Source organism: Chlamydomonas reinhardtii, chromosome 3 (genome assembly GCF_000002595.2).
Source record: "Chlamydomonas reinhardtii strain CC-503 cw92 mt+ chromosome 3, whole genome shotgun sequence".
In the NCBI taxonomy this organism is placed as follows: Eukaryota; Viridiplantae; Chlorophyta; class Chlorophyceae; order Chlamydomonadales; family Chlamydomonadaceae; genus Chlamydomonas; species Chlamydomonas reinhardtii.
This window is the reverse complement of record NC_057006.1, coordinates 7,521,435-7,541,282: the sequence shown is the minus strand read 5'-3', so window position 1 is coordinate 7,541,282 and position 19,848 is coordinate 7,521,435. Positions and strand designations below refer to the sequence as shown.

Sequence of the window (19,848 nt, the reverse complement as noted above, 5' to 3'; positions counted from 1 at the left end):
ATACCAGCACATTCCATCAAACTTGTCTGTTGTTTTAATAGATAATGGCACTTCCACTGCCGTGAAGAGAGGAGGATGAAAGCGCGCGTCGCATTCTTCTTGGCAAGTTCGTTCTTTACTTGCGCGCTCTGCGATAACTCATTGAAAGTCATCAAGGAAAACAAGAGCTGCGCTCCAGGATGTACCGACCGTGGCAACTGTAATGGAGAAACGGGAGAATGCATGTGCCCCTGGGGCTACGAGGGTAGGTGGCAACGGCGAGCGAGGAGGGGGAGTGCGCATTAGGATGGGGTTGTTGCCATGGTGGCATTCATGGCGGTGCAGCTGCCGGGTTTGTGCGCCCGTGCGGGCGAGAGACACCAGGACTTCCGCACGACAGCTGGCTGGCCCCCTCCTCCTCCTGGGCCCCGTCGGTACGGCTTCTGCCTGCTAAGCACCCAGACGATTGGCGGGAGACATCCAGGGGCGTCAACGGGAGGTTTCGCCGAACGGGGCACGCGCGCGCCCCGCCCGTGCCTCTCGCGCTTCGAGGTGCCGTCCATCGGCCACCTCAGACGCACCCCCACGCCGTGTGGGCCGGGTAGCAGCCGCAGCCGCAGCCTCGCTTTACCCCACCACCACCACCACCCCACCCCCCACCCCGTGCCCCCACTCCCACCCCCGGCCCTCATCACCGTGCCCGTCCGCCACTTCCTGGCTTCCCGCCCGGCCCCTCTGCAACTTCTGCTTCCAGCGCAACTGTTTCCTTGCGGGATTGGTTCAGAGTTACCCCAACCCCCAACCCGCAGGTCCGGCCTGTGAGGTGGACCGCATGGCCGCGTGCCGCGTGTCCACGGAGGACCCGGGTGCGTGTGTGCGTGTGCGTGCGCGTGCGCGTGTGTTTAAAAACGGAACGAAAGCCCGTGCGCGCGTGTGTGTGTGCGTGTGCTTGTGCGTGTGACAGTGAGACAGCAGGGTTGTGCCGGCCGGCCGATCGTGTCACATGGGGGGCCCCGGGCCCGGTGTGTGTATGTGCGTGCCGACGTGCATTGCTCGGGTTTGTGCGCGCCCAATGGGCTGGGGGTGGCGATGAGGTGCATGACGCGCTCACCCGCGTCGGCGCGGTTCGGGCGCCAGGCAAGGCCCACAGGCAGCTGGCCGCAGGTAACAGCACCGCGCACACGCTCTGGACGTACGTGCTGGCAGCAGCTGCGTTTGCCCAACAACCTCCATTGTGACAGCCCCACACACGCCACGCGCCCCAAGCTCCTGCCGACCTGCCCCCCACACACACGCCTGTGCCTCCCCGCCCCCCTCCACCCTCCTCCACCTCAACCATCGCCCCCTGGCTACAACTTCGCTTCTCCTAATCATGATATGTAACTCCCCATAGGCCACGCTCTCCTCCTCGCTCTTTTGCATGGGGTTCGGTTTGGTTTGGGCTGGTATCTACCATGCCCCCCTGACGCACACACAGGCTCCTGCTCCAACCTGTACACGCGCAACTGCGAGTGCTACCGCGCCTGCGCCCGCCTGTATTGCCACGACCCCAACAAGGCCGACCGCTGCACGCACGAGCTGGGAGCCGACATGACCCGGAACAGGTGGGGCCGGGTGTGTGTGTGTGTGTGTGTGTGTGTGTGTGTGTGTGTGTGTGTGTGTGTGTGTGTGTGTGTGTGTGTGTGTGTGTGTGTGTGCGTGTGTGCGTGTGTGTGTGTGTATATGTGTGTGTGTGAAGGAGCACAAGGAAAACATAGCGCTAAGACGTGTGTGTGTGTGTGTGTGTGTGTTTAAAATGATGGGAAACGTTTTGTTTGCGTGTGAGCGTGCGTGTGCATGTGCAAACAAAGCAAACACAAGGAGCACACAAAGACATTGACCGCGATGTGCGTGTGCGTGCGCGTGCTTGTGTGTGTATGTGTATTTGCACCGGTGTGTGTTTCCAGGTGTTGGCTGCGTTCGGACTGGCAGGGCGGCAGCACGGGCCCAGCCGGCAGCGAGCTCCCCGAGGACTGGAGCCGCGGCGGCACCACCTGGTACAAACACTTCGCGCCGCAGGTGCGTGCGTGCGTGCGTGCGTGTGTGTGTGTGTGTGCGTGTGTGTGCGTGTGTGGGTGTGGGTGTGGGTGTGGGTGTGTGGGTGTGGGTGTGTGTGTGCCCGCCGTGTGTGCCCTGCCGCCGCAGCTCGCCGCCACTTCATCTGCTGCTGCTTTCCAAGGTTGTCGAACAGCAGTCCGCCGCTGTCACTGTCAGTGCCTGTGCCGGTGAGCCCCGCCTCCTCACCTGCCTGCCTGTCCCTCATCTGCCTGCCTGCCCGCGCCCCTCCTCCTCCTCCTCCTCCGCCGCCGCCGCCGCCGCAGGAGACGCGGGCCTCCTACGACTCCGATCCGGGCCTCCTAGAGGACAAGGCGCTGTGGGGCAGCAGCAACTGGCGCGGCAATCACTCGGTGCTCCCGCCCGCCGCCTGCCCGGGCCGCTGCAGCGGCCGCGGCGTGTGCTTCCGATGGGAGCATGAACAGTACCCGCGCTGCATATGCGCCAAGGGCTACAACGGCACAGAGTGCGCGGGGGTGAGGCGGCGGGCGAGGCGCGGTGCGGGGCGAGGCGTGGGCACCCCACCTTGCAATGGGCGCAGCCGAGGGAAACCAGGAGGAGCTGGCGCATGGCATAACCCGGGGCGTGGAGTGGCATGGCTGCGGGCGTCCGTTTCCTGCTGTGCGCAAGGGCGCGGTCGCTCGTGCGGATGAGGCTAGCTGCGGCGCTGTGTGGCTTGCCTCCGCGCCTCTCACACATGGCCCCTGCCTCCCTTCACCTATCGCTTTACCTCTCCCGCTGCTCGCTCGTGCCCTGCCTCCCCTTACTTCTCTCTTTACGTCGCCGCCCCGCCCCACACACACACACCCCACCCCAGGTGGACAGCAGTGAGGCCTGCTGGTTCAGTCCGGACTGCGGCGGCCGCGGCGCCTGCAAGGGCGGCTTCTGCCACTGCCGGCCGGTGCGGCTGGAGGGGGGGGCGGGGACAGGAGACAGGGGTGTTACCAGGCACTGCAACTTGCACCTGTCGGTGTGGTGGCGAGACTGGCGAGTCTTGCGGGCATGCCGCTTGCGTCTCACCAGCCTAATGGGGTACCGCATACCGCTCACAAGTACTGTACACATCAGCCATTGGCTACCCCATGCCCGCCAAGGACGCGCAATGTGCGGTGTGCCGTACGCCTGCAGGGCTTCTGGGGCGCCGGCTGCCACCGCGGCCAGGGCTACCTCGTGCAGCGGTCCGCCCCGCCCGCGTCCGCCACACAGCCGCCCGTGTGGCCCGACCTCAGGTGGGCGTGCATGTGTGTGTGTGTGTGTGTGTGTGTGTGGGGGGGGGGTTACATTCATGATTAGTTAAGAGAAGTGGTGGACGGTAGACCATCTTGGGGGGAGGGCCACAGGGGACCAGGCGTTACGGGGCAGCGGGCCATGTGGGGCAAAAGGATGGGCACCGCACTCTGCGTACCTGTGAAGCCTAGCTCAACACACACACACACACACACACACACACACACACACACACACACACACACAGGTCGCCCACCAAGCTCAAGATCTACATGTACGACCTGCCCTGGGACGTGGCCTTCCCGTGAGTGACAGGACAACAGGCGCACGTGCGAGTCACGTACGCGTGCGCGTGATCCCTGTGTGTCACAGCCAACATTACGCCATGGTACGCTGCTTTGTCCCGGCCTTGTACCCTTCACACAGATAAGCGCTCACCGCGTCTTGATTACATGGACTCGCCTCTCCCGCCCCCCTTCCCCCGACCCCCTTCTCCCGCCCCCTTCTCCCGCCCGCCCCGCCTCCTTCCCCGCGCCTCAGCGGCGCCTACAACGACGGCTTCTTCGGCCGCGACCCCATGTACTCGGCCTACGAGCTGTTCATGAGGTACTTCCTGCAGGACAACGTCACACGCACAGGTGGGAGCGGAGGGGCGCACAGGTGGGAGCAGAGGGGCGGGGAGGGGAAGGTCAACCCTGAAGCAATCCCGTAGGGAAACAGTCGCACTGCAAGGAAAGCTGCGGCCGCAGGTGGGAGGGGAGGGGAGGGGCGCACGTCAGGCGGGAGGGCAGCGCGGCAAGCACAGCAGGCGCCGAACACGTGCATACGCACTAACATACACACACACGGGTCATGTTGCACAAGGAGACTTGAGAGAGCTGGAGCCGGGTGGTCCCTGTCTCCCGGCAGGCAGGTCCGCCGCGTGCCGCTGCCGCTGCCCCACGCTTGCTGAGCTCAGTGGGCCTTGTGGTTGGGAGAGGGGTTCCCTTTAAGTGCGCCCGACGCATACATGCTCACACACCGTAAAACACACACGCGTGCCAACTGCCAGCCAGCTTCTCTTGTGTTTCCCCGCCGCCGCCACACGCTGCCCCCACTCCGCTGTCCATGAACGCCGGCCCCCCCGGCCCCCAGAGAACCCCTGGGAGGCCAACCTGTTCTACGTGCCGATGCTGCTGTACTTCTACATCGGCAATGTGCGCGACGCCGTGCCGCAGACCGCCTGGGCCATAAACCACGTCCGCAGCCGGTGGCCCTTCTGGGACCGGTCAGGTGCGTGGCTGTGTTGGCATTGGGGGGGGGGAGGGGGCGGTGTGGTGGGTGGTGGGCGGGCAGGTCGACACAGGCCACGCGTCGATCCCAATGGTGAAACTTGTCGGTCAGGATTGGAGCCACAGCCCCTCGGCATAAGCTCGCCCCAGTCCACCGAGACACCAACACCCCACACGGCCCGCTGCTGCCGCTGCTACTGCTGCTGCTGCTGCTGCTGCTGCTGCTGTTGCTGCTGTTGCCCGCCCATGCAGGCGGCCGCGACCACTTCTACTTCATGACGGGCGACCGAGGCACCTGCCACCTGCCCCGGGAGCTGCAGGTCAGACCGGGGGGGGGAGAGGGGGAGGGGATTGTGGGGGAGGGGATTGTGGGGGAGGGGGATACATTCATGATTATTTTGGAAGTGAAGGGGGACAGGGGAAGGGCAGGGGGGTGTAAGTACCAGCCCAAACTAAACCAAAGCGGGGGGTCCAGCAAGTGTCCAAGGGAAGTGACACAGAGGAACCAAAACCTACGTACCGCACACGCGTATGCCTGCACGTGTGCGTGGCCGCGGCCCAACCATGCAGCCCGCCTAGCCTCGCATCCGCGCCGGCAGCCCGGCACCCTTCCTTGTTTCCCGTGTGCTCCAGACCACGCGCCACACCACACCGCCGCGTGCGGCCGCTTCCCGCCCAGCCCCACCACGTAACCACTTTCCCTTTCCATGCCCCACGTCGTCCTCCTCCACCCCGCGAACCCCAACCCACTTCTTGAAGAATCATGAGTGTGACCCCCCCTTTCCCACTGGGCGTCGGCACTCCACACGTGAGATTAGTTTTTGAATGGCCACCCCCTCCGCCCTCTCCCTCCACCCCCCACCCCTCCGCCCCCACCCCAGGACCAGGCCATCAAGGTGGTGCACTGGGGCATGCAGGTCGCCGGCACCGACTGGATTGGGCTGGACAACAAGGACTACGCCTGCATACAGGTGGATGGGGTGGCCGGGGAGCGAGAGCGGGGGGCTGTAAATACCAGCCCAAACTAAACCAATCTAAACTAGCGGAGCACAGGCAGAGGCCACGGGCAGAGGCGTTGGTTGCAAGCAATCATACTTATGGGAGGGGGGCGGAGGCGCAATGCGATGAGGCATAGCGGGGCGGGGGCAGCGCGCGTGTTGTTGTTCGCATGGCAGGGGTGAGCTTGGGGGCGCGTGCAGGAGCCGTGGGGGAACCCTGCTGGCCACAGGCGCCGTCAAGCCCTCGCCTGGCCCCAACCAGGTCCCCACGCGCAGGCACGCACGCCGTCATCCCCCGCCTGCGCCCCGCTGCCCCCTCCCCTTGCTCCCGCTGCTACACTTCTTCGTAACATCCCTGCGATCCTCACCCCCCCCATGCTACTGTACCTGCAATGCTCACCCCCCCCACCCCCCACCGACCCTCCTCCCCCGATCCTCCCTCCGCGTGCAGCTGAAGCGCGACTTGGTGGTCCCGCCCATCAACATGTTCGCCGAGATCCTGCCCACCGACACCGTCAAGCACTACCAGGTGAGGGGGTTGTAATTACCAGCCCAAACTCAACCAAACCAAGCTAAACGCGCGGAGCACAGGCAGAGGCGTAAGTTGCAAGCGATTATATTGGTGAGGGGGATGGGGAGGGGAAAGGGGGAGGGGCTGTGTGCGCCAGGGCGTGCCGCGTGGCGGCCTGTCACTTGCCACACGTGGGTCAACACCCATCCGCACGCCTGCCCGCGCCCCACCCGGTGCCCGGCTCTTCCGTTTCTTGCCGGCCGCCAGACGGTGGTGGCCAACGGCGGACAGGACTTCGGCCGCACGCTGCTGTTCTTCTTCGCGGGCGGCATAGCCCAGTCCATGGAGTACAGCGGCGGGACAAGACAGGTGCGGCGGTGCGGTGGAGGGGGGTTGTGAGTACCTGCCCAAGTGTAACCAAACCAAGTTAAACGAGTGGAGCACAGCCAGAGGCGTTAGTTACAACGAAAAGGGGGCGGGTGGGCTGGTTGGCTGTACGGCGGCGTGGGTGCTTTGGCTGCACTCTCCGATTGCTGCGCATTCCTCTCACAACTAGCTACCATATACAGCAGCCCCGCCTCAACTCGCCTACGCAACTTGCCTTCTTGTGCTGCTTGGAATGCGCACACCATTCACATTCTCAACCACCCCCCTCCTGCTGTCTACCTTGCTACACTTCTCTGTGCCAATCCTTGCAACCCCCCCCCCCCACACACACACACACACGCACACACACAGGCCATCAAGGAGCTGCTGACGTCGGTGCACATAGCCAACGGCAACTCCACCCCGGCCGACGTAGTCTTTGTGGAGGGGCGCACCCAGGAATACAAGAAGCTGCTGCTCACATCCAAGTTCTGCATCGCGCCGTGAGTGACTCTATGTGCTGTTTCTTTGTACTGTTTCCTTGTGTTGTTTCTGTGTGGTCTGTGTGGGCTTAAACATGTACCGTGCACGTGATCAGCAGCGGTGTGCCCCCATCACCTTCAACGTGCCGGTCTCGCGCTTTGTGTGTGACAAAGCACCTTTTGCCTGGCGTGTGAGCTCTGCCTGGTGTGTGTTAAAGAGCATAAGGAACATGAGTGGCGCAGGACAGTGTATGCGATGCAGAATGTTACGGTCTACCTGGTGTGTGTGTGTGTGATGTATGTGTGTGTGTGTGTGTGTGTGTGTGTGTGTGTGTGTGTGTACATGGCTGTGCAGGTACGGCTTCGGCTGGGGGCTTCGGCTGGTGCAGGCGATTGAGTTCGGCTGTATCCCAGTCATCATCCAGGACCACGTCTACCAGGCCTTCGAGGTGCGCGTGTGCGTGTCCTGACACTCGCGTGCGTGCTCAAATCTTGTGCCGTTTACCTGGCTGTGGCGCTATGACTACTACTATTAGTTGCGTTGCTCTGATGCGGCGTGATACTAACTCGGCCCGCAGACCCGACGGCCACCCCACCTCCTCCTGAGTCCTTGCCCGCCTCTCTTCTTCCCCGCTCCCCCCGCGCTCCCCACGCACCCCTGCTGCCCATCCAGGACTTCCTGCCCTATGAGGAGTTCAGTGTACGGCTGCCGCTGCGCGACGTGCCGCGGCTGCTGGACATCCTGCGCAGCTACAGCCCGGAGCAGCAGGCGGCGCTGCGGCTGGGCATGGCCAAGTGAGAGGGAGGGAGGGGGAGCGGGGGGGGGGGGGCGGCGTGTGCGTGTCCGCACGGCGCGGCGGCGACTGTGCGAGGGCGGTGGGGGGCGGGCGGGAGGGGGGGGTTGTGGATGCCAGCCCAAACTAGACCAAACCAAGCTAAACGCAGTCGTACGGGGGTAGTCGTCCGTGCGAGATGGAGGGGTTGATGGGGGACGCGGAAGGGCTGGGGCACGAGCATACGCGCGCACACACACACACACACACACACACACACACACACACACACACACACGCACGCGCGCATTTGGCGTTTGGGCGGGTCTTGTTCCGTTTCGTTGTTCAACGCACACACTTGCGATCTATCGCGGCCCGCTGCTTGCTTGCGTACCCCTTGTGCCTTCCTGCCACGCTGTGTTTTCCCAACACGCACACGCGCGCACACAGGTACTACCGCGCCTTCGTGTGGCACCGGGAGTTTGGCGGCGAGGCGTACGAGTGGACCCTGGCGGGGCTGCAGCGGCGGCTGGACACCCTGCAGGCGCAGCTGTTCAGGCGCCGGAGGCACAGCAGCAGCAGGAGGAGTCGGAGGAGCTTGATGACCTGGCACCGCCCAGGGCGGCAGAGAGCGGGCTAGGCAGGCCCGGTGTGTGTGTGTGTGTGTGTGTGTGTGTGTGTGTGTGTGTGTGTGTGTGTGTGTGTGTGTGTGTGCCTGTGTGGTGGGTTATAGCGGCTGAATGAAACCTAGCCGGTATGTTGCTGACGGCAAGTGGCAGTGATGGTGCTTGATATTAATGATCCCGGAAAGGAAAGCGGGACGCGGGGGTTCGTCGAGGCAGGTGAATAGCGGGGCTGTGAGGAGGCCCCGAGCAGCCGAGCTGTGTGCAGGACTGAATGCTTTATACGGCTGTGATTATGACTACTGCCTGTGTACCGTATGTCGTGGGTGGTGTGTGCTGAAGGCATGGCCGAGGCGGTAGTGTGCAGGTCAAGGGTCCATGGTGGGGGGGTTGTGAAGCAACAACGAGTTAAACTGCTGAGGCTTTGCTCGACACATATTAACCAGCAGGGTGCGTGAGATTCCACACGTGTCAGTACAGCGTGCACACACACGGGAGGTCATCGTCCCGATTCGTGGCCACACTTCCGGTGGCCCACTTGACCCACCCCCAGAGTGGAAGGTGCCCCCACGCATGGAGTGGATGCTCATTCTGCGCTAAGTCCGTGGCCTGCCGCCCTGCCACGCCCTGTAGTTTAATTAATCTCGCTGCGGCGGCGCGAGCACTATTTCATAGAGGCACGCCCAGCCAAACCTGGTCATTCGCTTCATGACCATTAATCTGCGTCTTATCTGATTGCAATGTAAACGTTTTACAAAAGAATAGGATGCGAAAAGGTCAGACAGCGCTCAAGACAGCTGCCTTGTGGGCGTGCTTCCGACGTTCTCTGTATGCTCAGTTGCTTAGAAGGGTATCAGTGGATACGCTTGTGTAACTTTGGGGTTCGCTGAGGCGCGGGGACCGCACCGGCAATTGCTCGCCAAGCGAAATTACTGACGCGTTTTGCTCATGCTAGAGCTTAATATGATAACTGCGAGAGCGAATAAGAAGCTCGCTAGCTTGGCCGCTTCGGGCAGGGGGCCGGCACGGCCGGCGCGACCTCCTCCCCCGGCACACCGACGCACCCGTCTGTCGCCCGACAGCTGGAGCCTGATGGTGCACACACATGTGTAACCATGGGGGGGAGGGGACAGCGCCGGCTGAGAGAGACGGGTGCTTTGTGTAGCCTGGTTTAAAGACGGGGTGAAAGAGCGCCAGCAGCCTCCACTGCAGGAGTGAACAGCGTGGCCACTGACACTGTAGCTAGGGCCCCTCCCCAGCCCCTCCCAGGCTCCCACGTACGCCAAGGTCATGGCCCCGCCCTGCCCTCTTGCAAATGGCCTTGGCTATATGTCAGAGGGATGGGGGTGCAGTATGGCCGGGTGATTCCGTCGGGTGGGGTCACGGCAGGGGTCGAGGTGTGGATCTGACATGGGTGGCACACCCAGCCTATGCCTTAACCACGCTCCAGCCCCTCCCACGCACGCCAAGGTCATCGCCCCGCCCTGCCCTCTTGCATATGGCCTTGGCTATATGTCAGAGGGATGGGGGTGCAGTATGGCCGGGTGATTCCGTCGGGTGGGGTCACGGCAGGGGTCGAGGTGTGGATCTGAGATGGGCGGCACACCCAGCCTATGCCTTAACCACGCTCCAGCCCCTCCCACGTACGCCAAGGTCATCGCCCCGCCCTGCCCTCTTGCATATGGCCTTGGCTATATGTCAGAGGGATGGGGGTGCAGTATGGCCGGGTGATTTCGATGAATGGCGGTTGTGTCCCCATTCCCCAAGTCCTGAAGCCTCAGCGTCTCCTCTTTTTGTGGTCTCTCAGCCCACTCGCATAGTGGAAGCTCTTGGACCGGTCCCTGGTGGCCTGCCCAGTGGTCTACACATGCTCCACACCATCAAGCCCACACGTTGCATGCGTGCACTTGCCCCATCACGCGTGGCAGGGGCTGGGGTGTGGTCCGGGCTGGGGAGGGAACCTGGCTACAGTGTCAGTGGCCACGCTGTTCACTCCTGCAGTGGAGGCTGCTGGCGCTCTTTTACCCGTCTTTAAACCAGGCTACACAAAGCACCCGTCTCTCTCAGCCGGCGCTGTCCCCTCCCCCCCATGGTTACACATGTGTGTGCACCATCAGGCTCCAGCTGTCGGGCGACAGACGGGTGCGTCGGTGTGCCGGGGGAGGAGGTCGCGCCGGCCGTGCCGGCCCCCTGCCCGAAGCGGCCAAGCTAGCGAGCTTCTTATTCGCTCTCGCAGTTATCATATTAAGCTCTAGCATGAGCAAAACGCGTCAGTAATTTCGCTTGGCGAGTGCGCCGGGCGAGCGATTGCCGGTGCGGTCCCCGCGCCTCAGCGAACCCCAAAGTTACACAAGCGTATCCACTGATACCCTTCTAAGCAACTGAGCATACAGAGAACGTCGGAAGCACGCCCACAAGGCAGCTGTCTTGAGCGCTGTCTGACCTTTTCGCATCCTATTCTTTTGACAAAACGATTGTAACCAGGAAAGACTTCGCGGATTGATAGTCATGAAGCGAATGACCAGGTTTGACAGGGCGTTCTTCTTCAGAGAGCACACATGGAGTGCTCGCGCCGCAGCGAGATTAAAACTACAGGGCGTGGCAGGGCGGCAGGCCACGGACTTAGCGCAGAATGAGCGTCCACTCCATGCGTGGGGGCACCTTCCACTCTGGGGGTGGGTCAAGTGGGCCACCGGAAGTGTGGCCACGAATCGGGCCAGTTAGATGCACACGGTGGCCATTGTGGTGTTCTTTGGATCCACAATGACAGTCTCTGTTTGGATCAATTTCATGGGCCGTTGCCAGCGCGCATCCTGCGTAAGGCAGCACCCCTCACACCCACGGGTCTACTCAGCTCCCGCACACCCTTAACCTACCAGCCCGTCCACCCGCCCGCTCCCCCCCACCAGCATCCTGCATCTCATCATTACATCGTTCTCTTACCGCCGCCTTTTTAGCACCAGCAGCAGCACTCACACGCCCTTGCTGGCTTGCTCACTCGCTCACTCGCCTCACTCACGGCTCTCAGCTCTCAGCCTCTCCACACGTGCCCCATCCAGGAGCGACCCCCGCTGTGGCGGCGGGTAGACCTCCTCCTCCCCCTCCGCCGCCTCCTCCTTCATCCCCTCCACCGCCTCCACCCCTGCCTTCTTCCGCCGGCTCTGGGCCGACGCCGTGTGCGCGGGCGGCAGTAGCGGCGACTGCCACAACCAGCCGCCGCCTGCCACACCGCCCTCAGGGCTACTGCCGGGGCTGCTGCTGGGGCTGCTGCTGCTGCTGCTGCTGCTGCTGCTGCTGGTGGTGGTGGTGGTGGTGGTGGTGGTGGTGGTGGTGGTGGTGGTGGCGCTGCTGCTGCCATCCGCGGGCTCGGGCTGTTGCTGCCGCTGCTGCGGCTCCAGGTCTGCCACGATGCTGCGAAGCAGTGCGCGGTAGGTGTCCAGGAGAGTGGACACGTCCTGTGTGTGGGGGGCATGGGATCGGAGGTGCAAACACGCACGCACACATGTCATCACGCACGTAGCACACGCACATAGCACAAATGTGTTATACCCACCACACCTGCACATCCCTACCTGCACCGCGTACTCGATCATGGCAGGCGTCAGCGGCCGCTGCTTCCAGAAGTTGCGGTCCCTGCGAAGAGGTCGCGCGGGCAGCACACACGTCATACTCGGTACGGTAAACATGTGCATGCCGTCAGTCAGTCAGTCCGGGGGCTGGCGGCTTGCATGTCCCGCCTCGAACCCTACCAGCACTCAGCACTCACAGCATCCGGCTGCTGCACCCTCGGCATCGGGCCCTGCCCCCGCCCATCCCCCGACCATGCCCCGCCCATCCCCGCCCCAGCCCCCATTCTCCTCCGAGCTCCGCCCACGCCCCCTCCCCCAACCCCTCCCGCCCCCTCCTGTCGTACTTGCGGTACAGCGACTTGACATCTGCCTTGTACGGCAGCCGCAGCCCCACGCCCCCCAGCATGGCCCCCAGCCCCGCCCGGGGCGCCAGCAGCTTGCGGCACGTGTACGGCAGTCCCAGCCACGTGGCCTGCGCGGTGCCGTACACGAGCTGCGTGTCCACCAGGGGCCCCAGAAGGATGCCGTACTGCGTGTGCAGCAGTGACACGTCCTGTGCGTGCGCACGATTTGAGCGGGTGTCGGGGTCTTGCATTCATGATATTAGGGCGATGGCGGGGTTGCAACGCGTGATTTGGTCGTACTCAACCCGCACTCGCGCCGATACCACCCGCCCGGCCCCACCATCTTGCCCCGCCCCTCCAGCAGCGGCCTGCACAGGACCCCACCACGCGCCGCCACGTCACCGCCACGTCACCGCCACTCGCGCGGGCGCACGCCGGCACTCACCCACTGCGGCCCGTGTGCCACCTTGACCACCCCCAGCTCCGGCCCCAGCAGCGGCGCCAGCTCCGCCACCAGCCGGCGGCGGCCCGCCCTGCCCGCCGCCCCCAGGTCCACCAGATAGGCGGTGGCGGGGTGGCGGCTGCGGTGGGGGAGGCGGAGGAGGAGGCGGAGAGGGAGGCGGGGAGGGAGGGGGATTGCAAGGTTGGAATATGGGGAGGGAGGGGGAGAGAGGCGCGGAGAGGGAGGGGGAGGCAGGCGGTCGTGGCGGTGAGATGCACGGTACTGGGATTCCTTGGGAGCAATCGCAGTGCCCAAATGCCCACATGCGCACTCGCCCGCACACCCACACACCCAGGCCGGGCCTCCCGCAGCGCCCACGCCCCCCCCCAACGCCCACGCCACTCACCCCGCAATGGCGGGCGCGAATATCTGCAGCACCATGAGACGCACGCCGCCGCGCCCGCTCGTCATCTCGCAGTCCATCGCGACATGGCTGCAGGCGGCAGCGTGCACCAGGAGCTCCCGCAGCCCGGGCGTGTCCGCATCCTCCACCACCACCACCCGCACCCGCGCCGGCGCCACCGACGGCGACAGCAGCGCGGCGGGCGTCGCGGCGGCGGTGTCGCCCACAGCAGCTGCGGCGGCGGCGGTGGAAGCAGGTGCTGTCGTGGAGGAGGCGGTGGCGGCGGAGCCGCCACCGGCGGCGGCAGCAGTAGCAGTGACGGCACTGGAGTCTTCGTCAACTCCTCCGTCTGCAGGCCCTGCGTCTAGGCTTGCCACAGGCGACTCCTCATCTCCCTCGCTCTTGCCTTCCTCTTCGCCTTCCTCTTCACCTTCCTCTTCGCCGCCGCTCGGCGACTCGCTCTCTGCAGCCTGCCCGCCCTCCGCCGGCTCCGGCTCCTCACTCCCGGACCCTTCGCCCGCGGCTGTTGCGGCGTCGGCCGTTTCCGAGTCGGAGCCGCCAACCAACCACTTGTCCACCAGGGCCCACATCTGCCCCACAATAACCTTCTGTCGTAGTTCGAGATTGGTGGTGGCGCCGCCGGGCGCCGCCGGCGGCCCCGCCGCCTCGCCCGGGCGCGGCGCCGCCACCTCCCGCAGCAGCTGCAGCATCGCCGCGCGCCGGAGGCTGCCGTCTGCGTCACCAGGCGCGCCGCCGCTACCGCGCTGGCGACTGCCACTGCTACTGCCGCTGCTGCCACCGCCACTGCTGCTGCTACTGCCGGCGCTGCTGCGCTGCAGCTCCTCCCTCATGACTCGCTCCTGCACCAGGTGCTGCAGTGTGGAGGGCGCCAGGCCGAGCAGCAGCGAGCCCACCTCCTCCACCGCCAGCGGCTCCCAAGGCCTGCATGCATGCAGCAGGGCGCCGTGGCACGGGTGCACTCACTCACGCACACACACACATCTACCGTACATACAAAGCGCGCTAGTGGCGCAGAAACATGCCCATATTCGAAGCCTCTTCGGTATTGGATGACGCGACAACGACGCGAAAGAGGCAAACACAGCATGGCTAATTGGAAGGGGAAGAGGCGCTGTACAGGCTGTGGGTGTAAGGGCAGGCAATGGCAAGCACAGGGATGCCTGGGACTCACTTCTTCCGCTCCACCCATTCCAACAACCCGTTGGGCCCAAACGCCTCATCCCGACGCGGTGCCGGCAGCCTCGAAGCCAGCCAAGGAGCAGGCTGCGGCGTGTCAGCAACCCCTTTGTGCCTCGCTATAGCAGTGCCGAGGGTTGCTGTTGTTGCTGCTGGCGCTGTTGCGGCTTCTGTTGCGGTTGCTGTGGCTGTTGCTGTGGCTGTTGCTGTGGCTGTAGCTTCTACTGCTGCCGGCGCCGGCGCTGCCGCCGGCGCCAGGGCTGCCGCTGACGCGGCCGCCGCAGACGCAGCCGAGGCTGACGCGATCACGGCCGCACAGGTGGCGTCAAGCAATTGAGCCGCCGCTGCCGCCACCTGCTGCCGCCTCGCCTCCTCTTCCGCCTCCTCCGCCCCGCCACCGCCTCCGTCTGCACCCGCCACCTCCTTGCCCGCCCCGTGCTGCCTCAGCTCCAGCGGCTTGCCCTGCTGGGCCTCCTGCGGCGGCAGCAGCTGCTGGCCGCGCAGCCGGATGGTGAACAGCTGTCGGCCGCTGGGCCGCCACCCAGTGCCGCCACTGCCACTGCCGCCGCTGGCGCTGGCGCTGCCACTGCCAATGGCGCTGGCACTTGCGCTTGCGCTTGCGCTGGCGCTGCCTGATTCGGCAGGTCCGGCCTTGAGCACCGGCTCCGGCGCAAAGGCGGGGTCGCCGGCCAGTAGCGTCGCCACGGACACGTCTGCCGGGCAGGGCACGTTGGGCGGGTACACCGACTGTGCCGCCCACTGCAACCGTAAGTAACGACCTGTTTGGCAAGTTGCAAGGTGGGGAGGCGGGAGACACGAGGCGGCATCAGCTCTGTCCCGCACCGCCACAGCAATTTGCAGATGCAGTCGCGGCCCGTTTGATCGAGCCACCCCACAGTGCACCTGCCAGTCCCCAATCTCCCCTGCTCTTGCAAACAATACATCACACACGAACGCCTCGTTTTGATGTCCTTGTAACGCGCTCACGCCGCAACTTACTGAGCAGCCATGGCATCGACAGCTGCCTCTGCACCTCCGCCCTCACGCGGCCCTGCAGGAACAACAGCAGCCGCGCCGCCCTGTTACGAGCCCAGTCCTCAGGCGAGCGGGCCGGCGGGTAGCGAGCATCCACCAGCGGCAACAACGACTCCAGCCACCATGGCGGTGCCAAGTCGCCCAGCGCCGCCGCCGCAGCCGCCGCCACCTCTAGCTTCGCTGCTACCTTTGCTTGCGCCAGCCGCCGCTGCGGCGAGAGTTTGGGCTTGCGTCCTGCAGGCGTGCGTGCAGGGGCTTCGGCTTCTTCAAGGCCGGCGCTGCGGCCGCGGCCGGCGGCATAGCTTGAGAACATGATTGCAACCTTCAGAGCCGCCGCGGCGGCGGCGGCGTCGCTGACATTCATGCTGCCCACCCCCGTTGCCGCCAACGGGTGGCCAGGTTGCTCTTGTTGTTGCGGCTTCTGCTCCTGGGGCTGCGGGGGCTGCTGGGCACCCGGAAACGGCCCCAGCACCGCCGACGCGACGGAGTCCACGCCCAACACAGCACGTCTCACGAGCTCCGACGCGGCCGCAGCCGTCATTGTCTCCGGCGGCAGGCACTTCACCAATACCGCCATTCCACGGTCATAGGCCCCGACGCCGGCAGCTCCAGCAGCAGCAGCAGCAGCAGTAGTAGCAGCTTCCACAGCAGTGGCAGCAGTAGCAGCAGTAGCAGCAGCACTGCTGGCGGATGCCTGCTCGGTCGCCGCCGCCGCTGCTGCTGGCGTTGCCGTGGACGGCGGCGTGGGCGTGGGAGCAGCCGTCGCGCTGGTGGCGCGGTTGCCGGTGCTGCTCCCGGTCTTGGCTACACCACCGGCCGCTGCAGCCGCGGCAGTTTCGGAGGTGGCGCCTGCCGCAGCCGCAGCCCCTGCCGCCACCCCGGTCGCCGCCCCTGCCGCCGCCCCTGCCCCTGCCCCTGCCCCGGTCCCTGCTGCGGGCCAGGGCCTGGTCGGGTAGCGGCTGTCCAAGGTCACGTCGTACAGGTCTGGGCACAGCACCGATAGCCGTACATCCACACGCACACCCGCCGCCCACGCCCACGCCTCTGACGCCGACGACGGGCCCCCTGCCGCCGCCGCCGAGGCCACAGCTGCGAGCAGCTCCGCACCCGGCCCGCCGCAGCTGCCGCCCTGTGCTGCACAGCTGCGGCCGCCAGTCGCGCCGCTGCTGCTGCTACTGCTACTGCTACTGCTGCTAACGCTGATGCTGTCACTGACGAGCATGAAGCAGGAATCCTCCTGGACCAGCCGAGCGATCAGCTCCAGGCTCGGCGGCTCATCCGCCACCACAACGCGCACGCCGGGGCTGCTGCCTCGGCCACTGCTCGCGGCCGCGGCTTCCGTCCCTACCGCCTCCATCTCCGCCTCCACTCCCTCCTCCGGCGCCTCCGGCGCCTCAGCCGCCTCCACCGCCTCCAGCGCCGTTGCTGCAGCGTCCGCCGCCGCCAGCGACACGCCCTCCAGCCACAGCACCTGCCGCTCCATCCACGCAAGCTGCACCAGCGCCGCCGCCACAGCCAAGCTTCGTACATCCACGCCGCAAACCGCCGCCAGCGGCAGCCCCAGCTGCCGTACCGCCGCCGCCGCCGCCGCCACACCCGCCGACTGCAGCTGCGCCGCCGCCTGCGGCCCCGCTTTGTAGTCGATGGCCGCACCCGCCAGCACTGCGGGCGGCAGGCTCTCACACAGCGCTAACAAGCCCACATTCAATCGGACCACGTCAGGTGAGCTGCGAAGGGGCGGGTAGCGGCGGTAGAGGGATCCCAGCACCTGCGACCGAGCCGCCAGCAGCCGCACCGCGTTGCGGAAACCAAGCGGCACGCCGACGGCCTCAAGCGCCGAGGCCAAGGCCGCAACGCGCTCACGCAGCGCCGCAATGCGCCGTGAAACCGTGTGGCCAGCCCATGTTGATGATGATGCTACTTCTGTTGCTGTTACTGCAGAGGCTGCCCCTGCTGCTGCTGCTGCTGCTGCTGCTGCTGCTACTTCTGTTGCTGTTACTGCAGAGGCTGCTCCTGCTGCTTCTGTTGCTGTTACTGCTGAGGCTGCTCCTGCTGCATTATCCAACCCGTGCGCCTCGCCCCCGTCTGCACCGCCCGCACTTGCGCCGGCGCTGCCAGGCACGGGCACGGGCACAGGCACGGGCACGGCGCCGGCGGGTGGTGGTGGCGGGCCCCTGGTGCCGCCTGCTGTGCCCCACGGCAGCTGGTGGGGCTGGTCGTGGCTGGTCAGCCGTGACACGCAGGCGGCATAGAGCGCCTGGCACTCCGCGGCGTAGGCATGGCGGCGGTCCAACACAGGCAGCCACAGGTCAACGTGGTCCTGAGCCTCCTCCGCCGCCGCCGCACCCTGCAGCAGCAGCCACGCCGGCGGCTCCACGCTGCTGCTGCTGCTGCTGCTGCTGCTGCTGCTGCTGCTGCTGCCAGCGCCGGCACTAGCAGCAGTAACAGTGCTGGCGCCGCCCTGCCCTGCGCCCGCCTTGCTGCCGTCCCTGCCGCTGCGGCCGCCGCCGCCGCCGCCGCCACCGCCGCCGGCCCTGTTGGCGGGTGCGACGGCGGTGCCGTTCATGTTCCGTGAGCGCGCGGGCCCCGTGATGGCGAACAGCGGGTCACTGGCCAGCACGCCGCGGAACAGACTCAGCCGCGCCAGGATCCGGGGCAAGGAGCCGGCGGCGGCGGCGGCGGCGGGGTCTGCGGCGGCGGCGGCGGCAGGGACGGTGGCGGCGGGATCGGACCCAGCGGAAGGCTCCTTGGCTTGGAAGGGCAGCGCGTGCAGCTGGGTTTGCCAGACGTGGCACATCAGCGTGTCTGCAGCGTGTTGTTACAGTAGGAGGACACAAGCAAGGGGAAAGGGTTGGGGTGTGTGCGTGTGTGTGTGTATGCGTGTGCGTTGAAGAGCACAAGGAATACGCGCAAATACTGAATGTGTGTGCGCGCGCGTGTGTGTGTGTGTGTGTGTGTGTGTTTGTGTTTGTGTGTGTGTGTGTGTGTGTCACAACAGACGGGGGTGCATTCGTGTGCCTCAGTGGGGTGGCTGTGCGCACACACGCCCGCACGTACGTGTCCACACATATGTCCTCACACACATCCACACCTCCGCACACACTCACGCAGCGTCTGAAAGCGCCGCATGTGGTACCCCAGCGGCGTAGCTCCGTCCAGCGCCGCAGCGCGCAGCAGCAGCCGCGCCGACTCGTTACACAGCGCGTTGGCGGGGGTGGTGTCGCGCGGGTAGCGTCGGTCGATTTCCGGCAGTAGGTACTGCAGACAGGCCGGCGGCTGCGGCGGCAGCAGCGCCAGAAGCTGCTCTGGCGGCAGAGCTGCCACCTCCGCCAGCGTCAGCCGAGGCGCCGGCTGCGCCGGCTGCGTCGGCTGCGTAGCGGCCGCCGCCAGTGCCTCTTTGGTAGCCGCCGCCGAGCCGTCGCCGCCGCCACTGCCACCGCCGCTGCCGCCATGGGCAGCAGCGCTCCTCCCGGTCTCGGTCTCGCCCGCATCAGCCGCAGTCGTGACGGCAGCAGGCGGTGAGTGAGAGAGCCCCTGCGCCAGAGCGGGTTGCGCCCAGCCGCGTAGCAGCCGGAAGGAGCGGCCGCTGCCAACCCCATCCCCACCACCTCCACCACCGTCACCCCCACCACCACTATTGCTGCTGGTGGTGCTGGTGCTGGCGCCAGCGCTGCTTGCGCCACCGCCGTCCAGCGTGTCAGCGATGCCGCTGGCACTCCCGCTGCTGCCGCTGCCGTTGCCGCTTGCGGCTACCGCAATGCGCCGAAGCGGCAGCCCCGGCCCCAGCCCCAGCCCCAGGCTTGACCTTGAGCCTGAGCCTGAGCCCGCGCCCAAGAAAGGCGAGGGGAGCATCAGGAGGGCACCGGTGCGTGTGCCGGTGCGAAGCCGCACAGCCGCCCTGAGCCTGGCGGCGGGCAGGCCCAGCCCAGATTCCACAGTGGTAGCGCTCCTCATCACGGCAGCCGTAGCAGCAGCTGTAGCAGTAGCTCCAGGGGCGGTCGCCGCAGGGCCGCTGCTACTGCTGCTAGCCGCAACAACAGGGCGGCTGCGCACCCGCCACAGCCCCAGAGGGCGCAGGAGGCTGCATGCCGCAGGGGTGCGAGCTGCCACGCCAACTGCAGCTACAGCAGTAGGAGCCGCTGCCGCGACTGCTGCGGGCCCAGCATCGCCGTGGGCCCGGCTGGCGAACCGCGCGATTGGGGTTGGTGCCGGCGATGCGTGGCCAACACGAGGCCAGCCGGAGCCCGTCAGTGGTGTGCTGAGGCTTGAACCGCCGCCAAATCCTGCCGCGCTTCCGAGCTGCATGATAACTTGGCTTTGTTGTCCAGTCAAGCCCCCGCCATCAAAAGCGGACACACGAGGAAGCCATCAAGGCATGGCCCGTTCCTGACGCTGTGCTACATTGCGAGTATTGTGATCGTGTTTACCAGTAGGAAAACATTTACTAGTTTGTGGCAAAGTCGTCGAGCTGGTCGCTGAATAACAGGAATCCGCACGGTTATCTGCGAGCCGTATAGCTCACATGCCTTGCTTG

At 65.7% G+C, this 19,848-nt stretch overlaps 2 protein-coding genes across 2 annotated transcripts; one reads left to right on the top strand and one right to left on the bottom strand.

The window, feature by feature from the left end:
- The first annotated feature begins 43 nt into the window (after window positions 1-43).
- CHLRE_03g205250v5 (uncharacterized protein) lies at window positions 44-8,799 on the top strand. The gene is made up of 18 exons (XM_001693277.2): window positions 44-244; window positions 789-845; window positions 1,457-1,583; window positions 1,926-2,037; window positions 2,340-2,549; window positions 2,891-2,974; window positions 3,202-3,302; window positions 3,548-3,604; window positions 3,841-3,938; window positions 4,435-4,572; window positions 4,824-4,891; window positions 5,453-5,542; window positions 6,021-6,098; window positions 6,348-6,449; window positions 6,819-6,949; window positions 7,284-7,377; window positions 7,602-7,723; window positions 8,152-8,799. Exons 1-18 carry the CDS (start codon window positions 223-225, stop codon window positions 8,339-8,341), a joined length of 1,881 nt encoding a protein of 626 aa, XP_001693329.1. The 5' UTR covers window positions 44-222; the 3' UTR covers window positions 8,342-8,799.
- Window positions 8,800-10,657: 1,858 nt separating this feature from the next.
- CHLRE_03g205300v5 (uncharacterized protein) lies at window positions 10,658-19,753 on the bottom strand. Its single transcript, XM_043061475.1, has 8 exons — window positions 18,422-19,753; window positions 15,279-18,119; window positions 14,275-15,058; window positions 13,086-14,024; window positions 12,683-12,818; window positions 12,238-12,446; window positions 11,897-11,957; window positions 10,658-11,779 (listed from the first exon to the last, which is right to left on the bottom strand). The coding sequence occupies exons 1-8, from the start codon at window positions 19,617-19,619 to the stop codon at window positions 11,336-11,338; spliced, it is 6,612 nt and encodes a 2,203-aa protein (XP_042926488.1). The 5' UTR covers window positions 19,620-19,753; the 3' UTR covers window positions 10,658-11,335.
- Window positions 19,754-19,848: the final 95 nt, after the last annotated feature.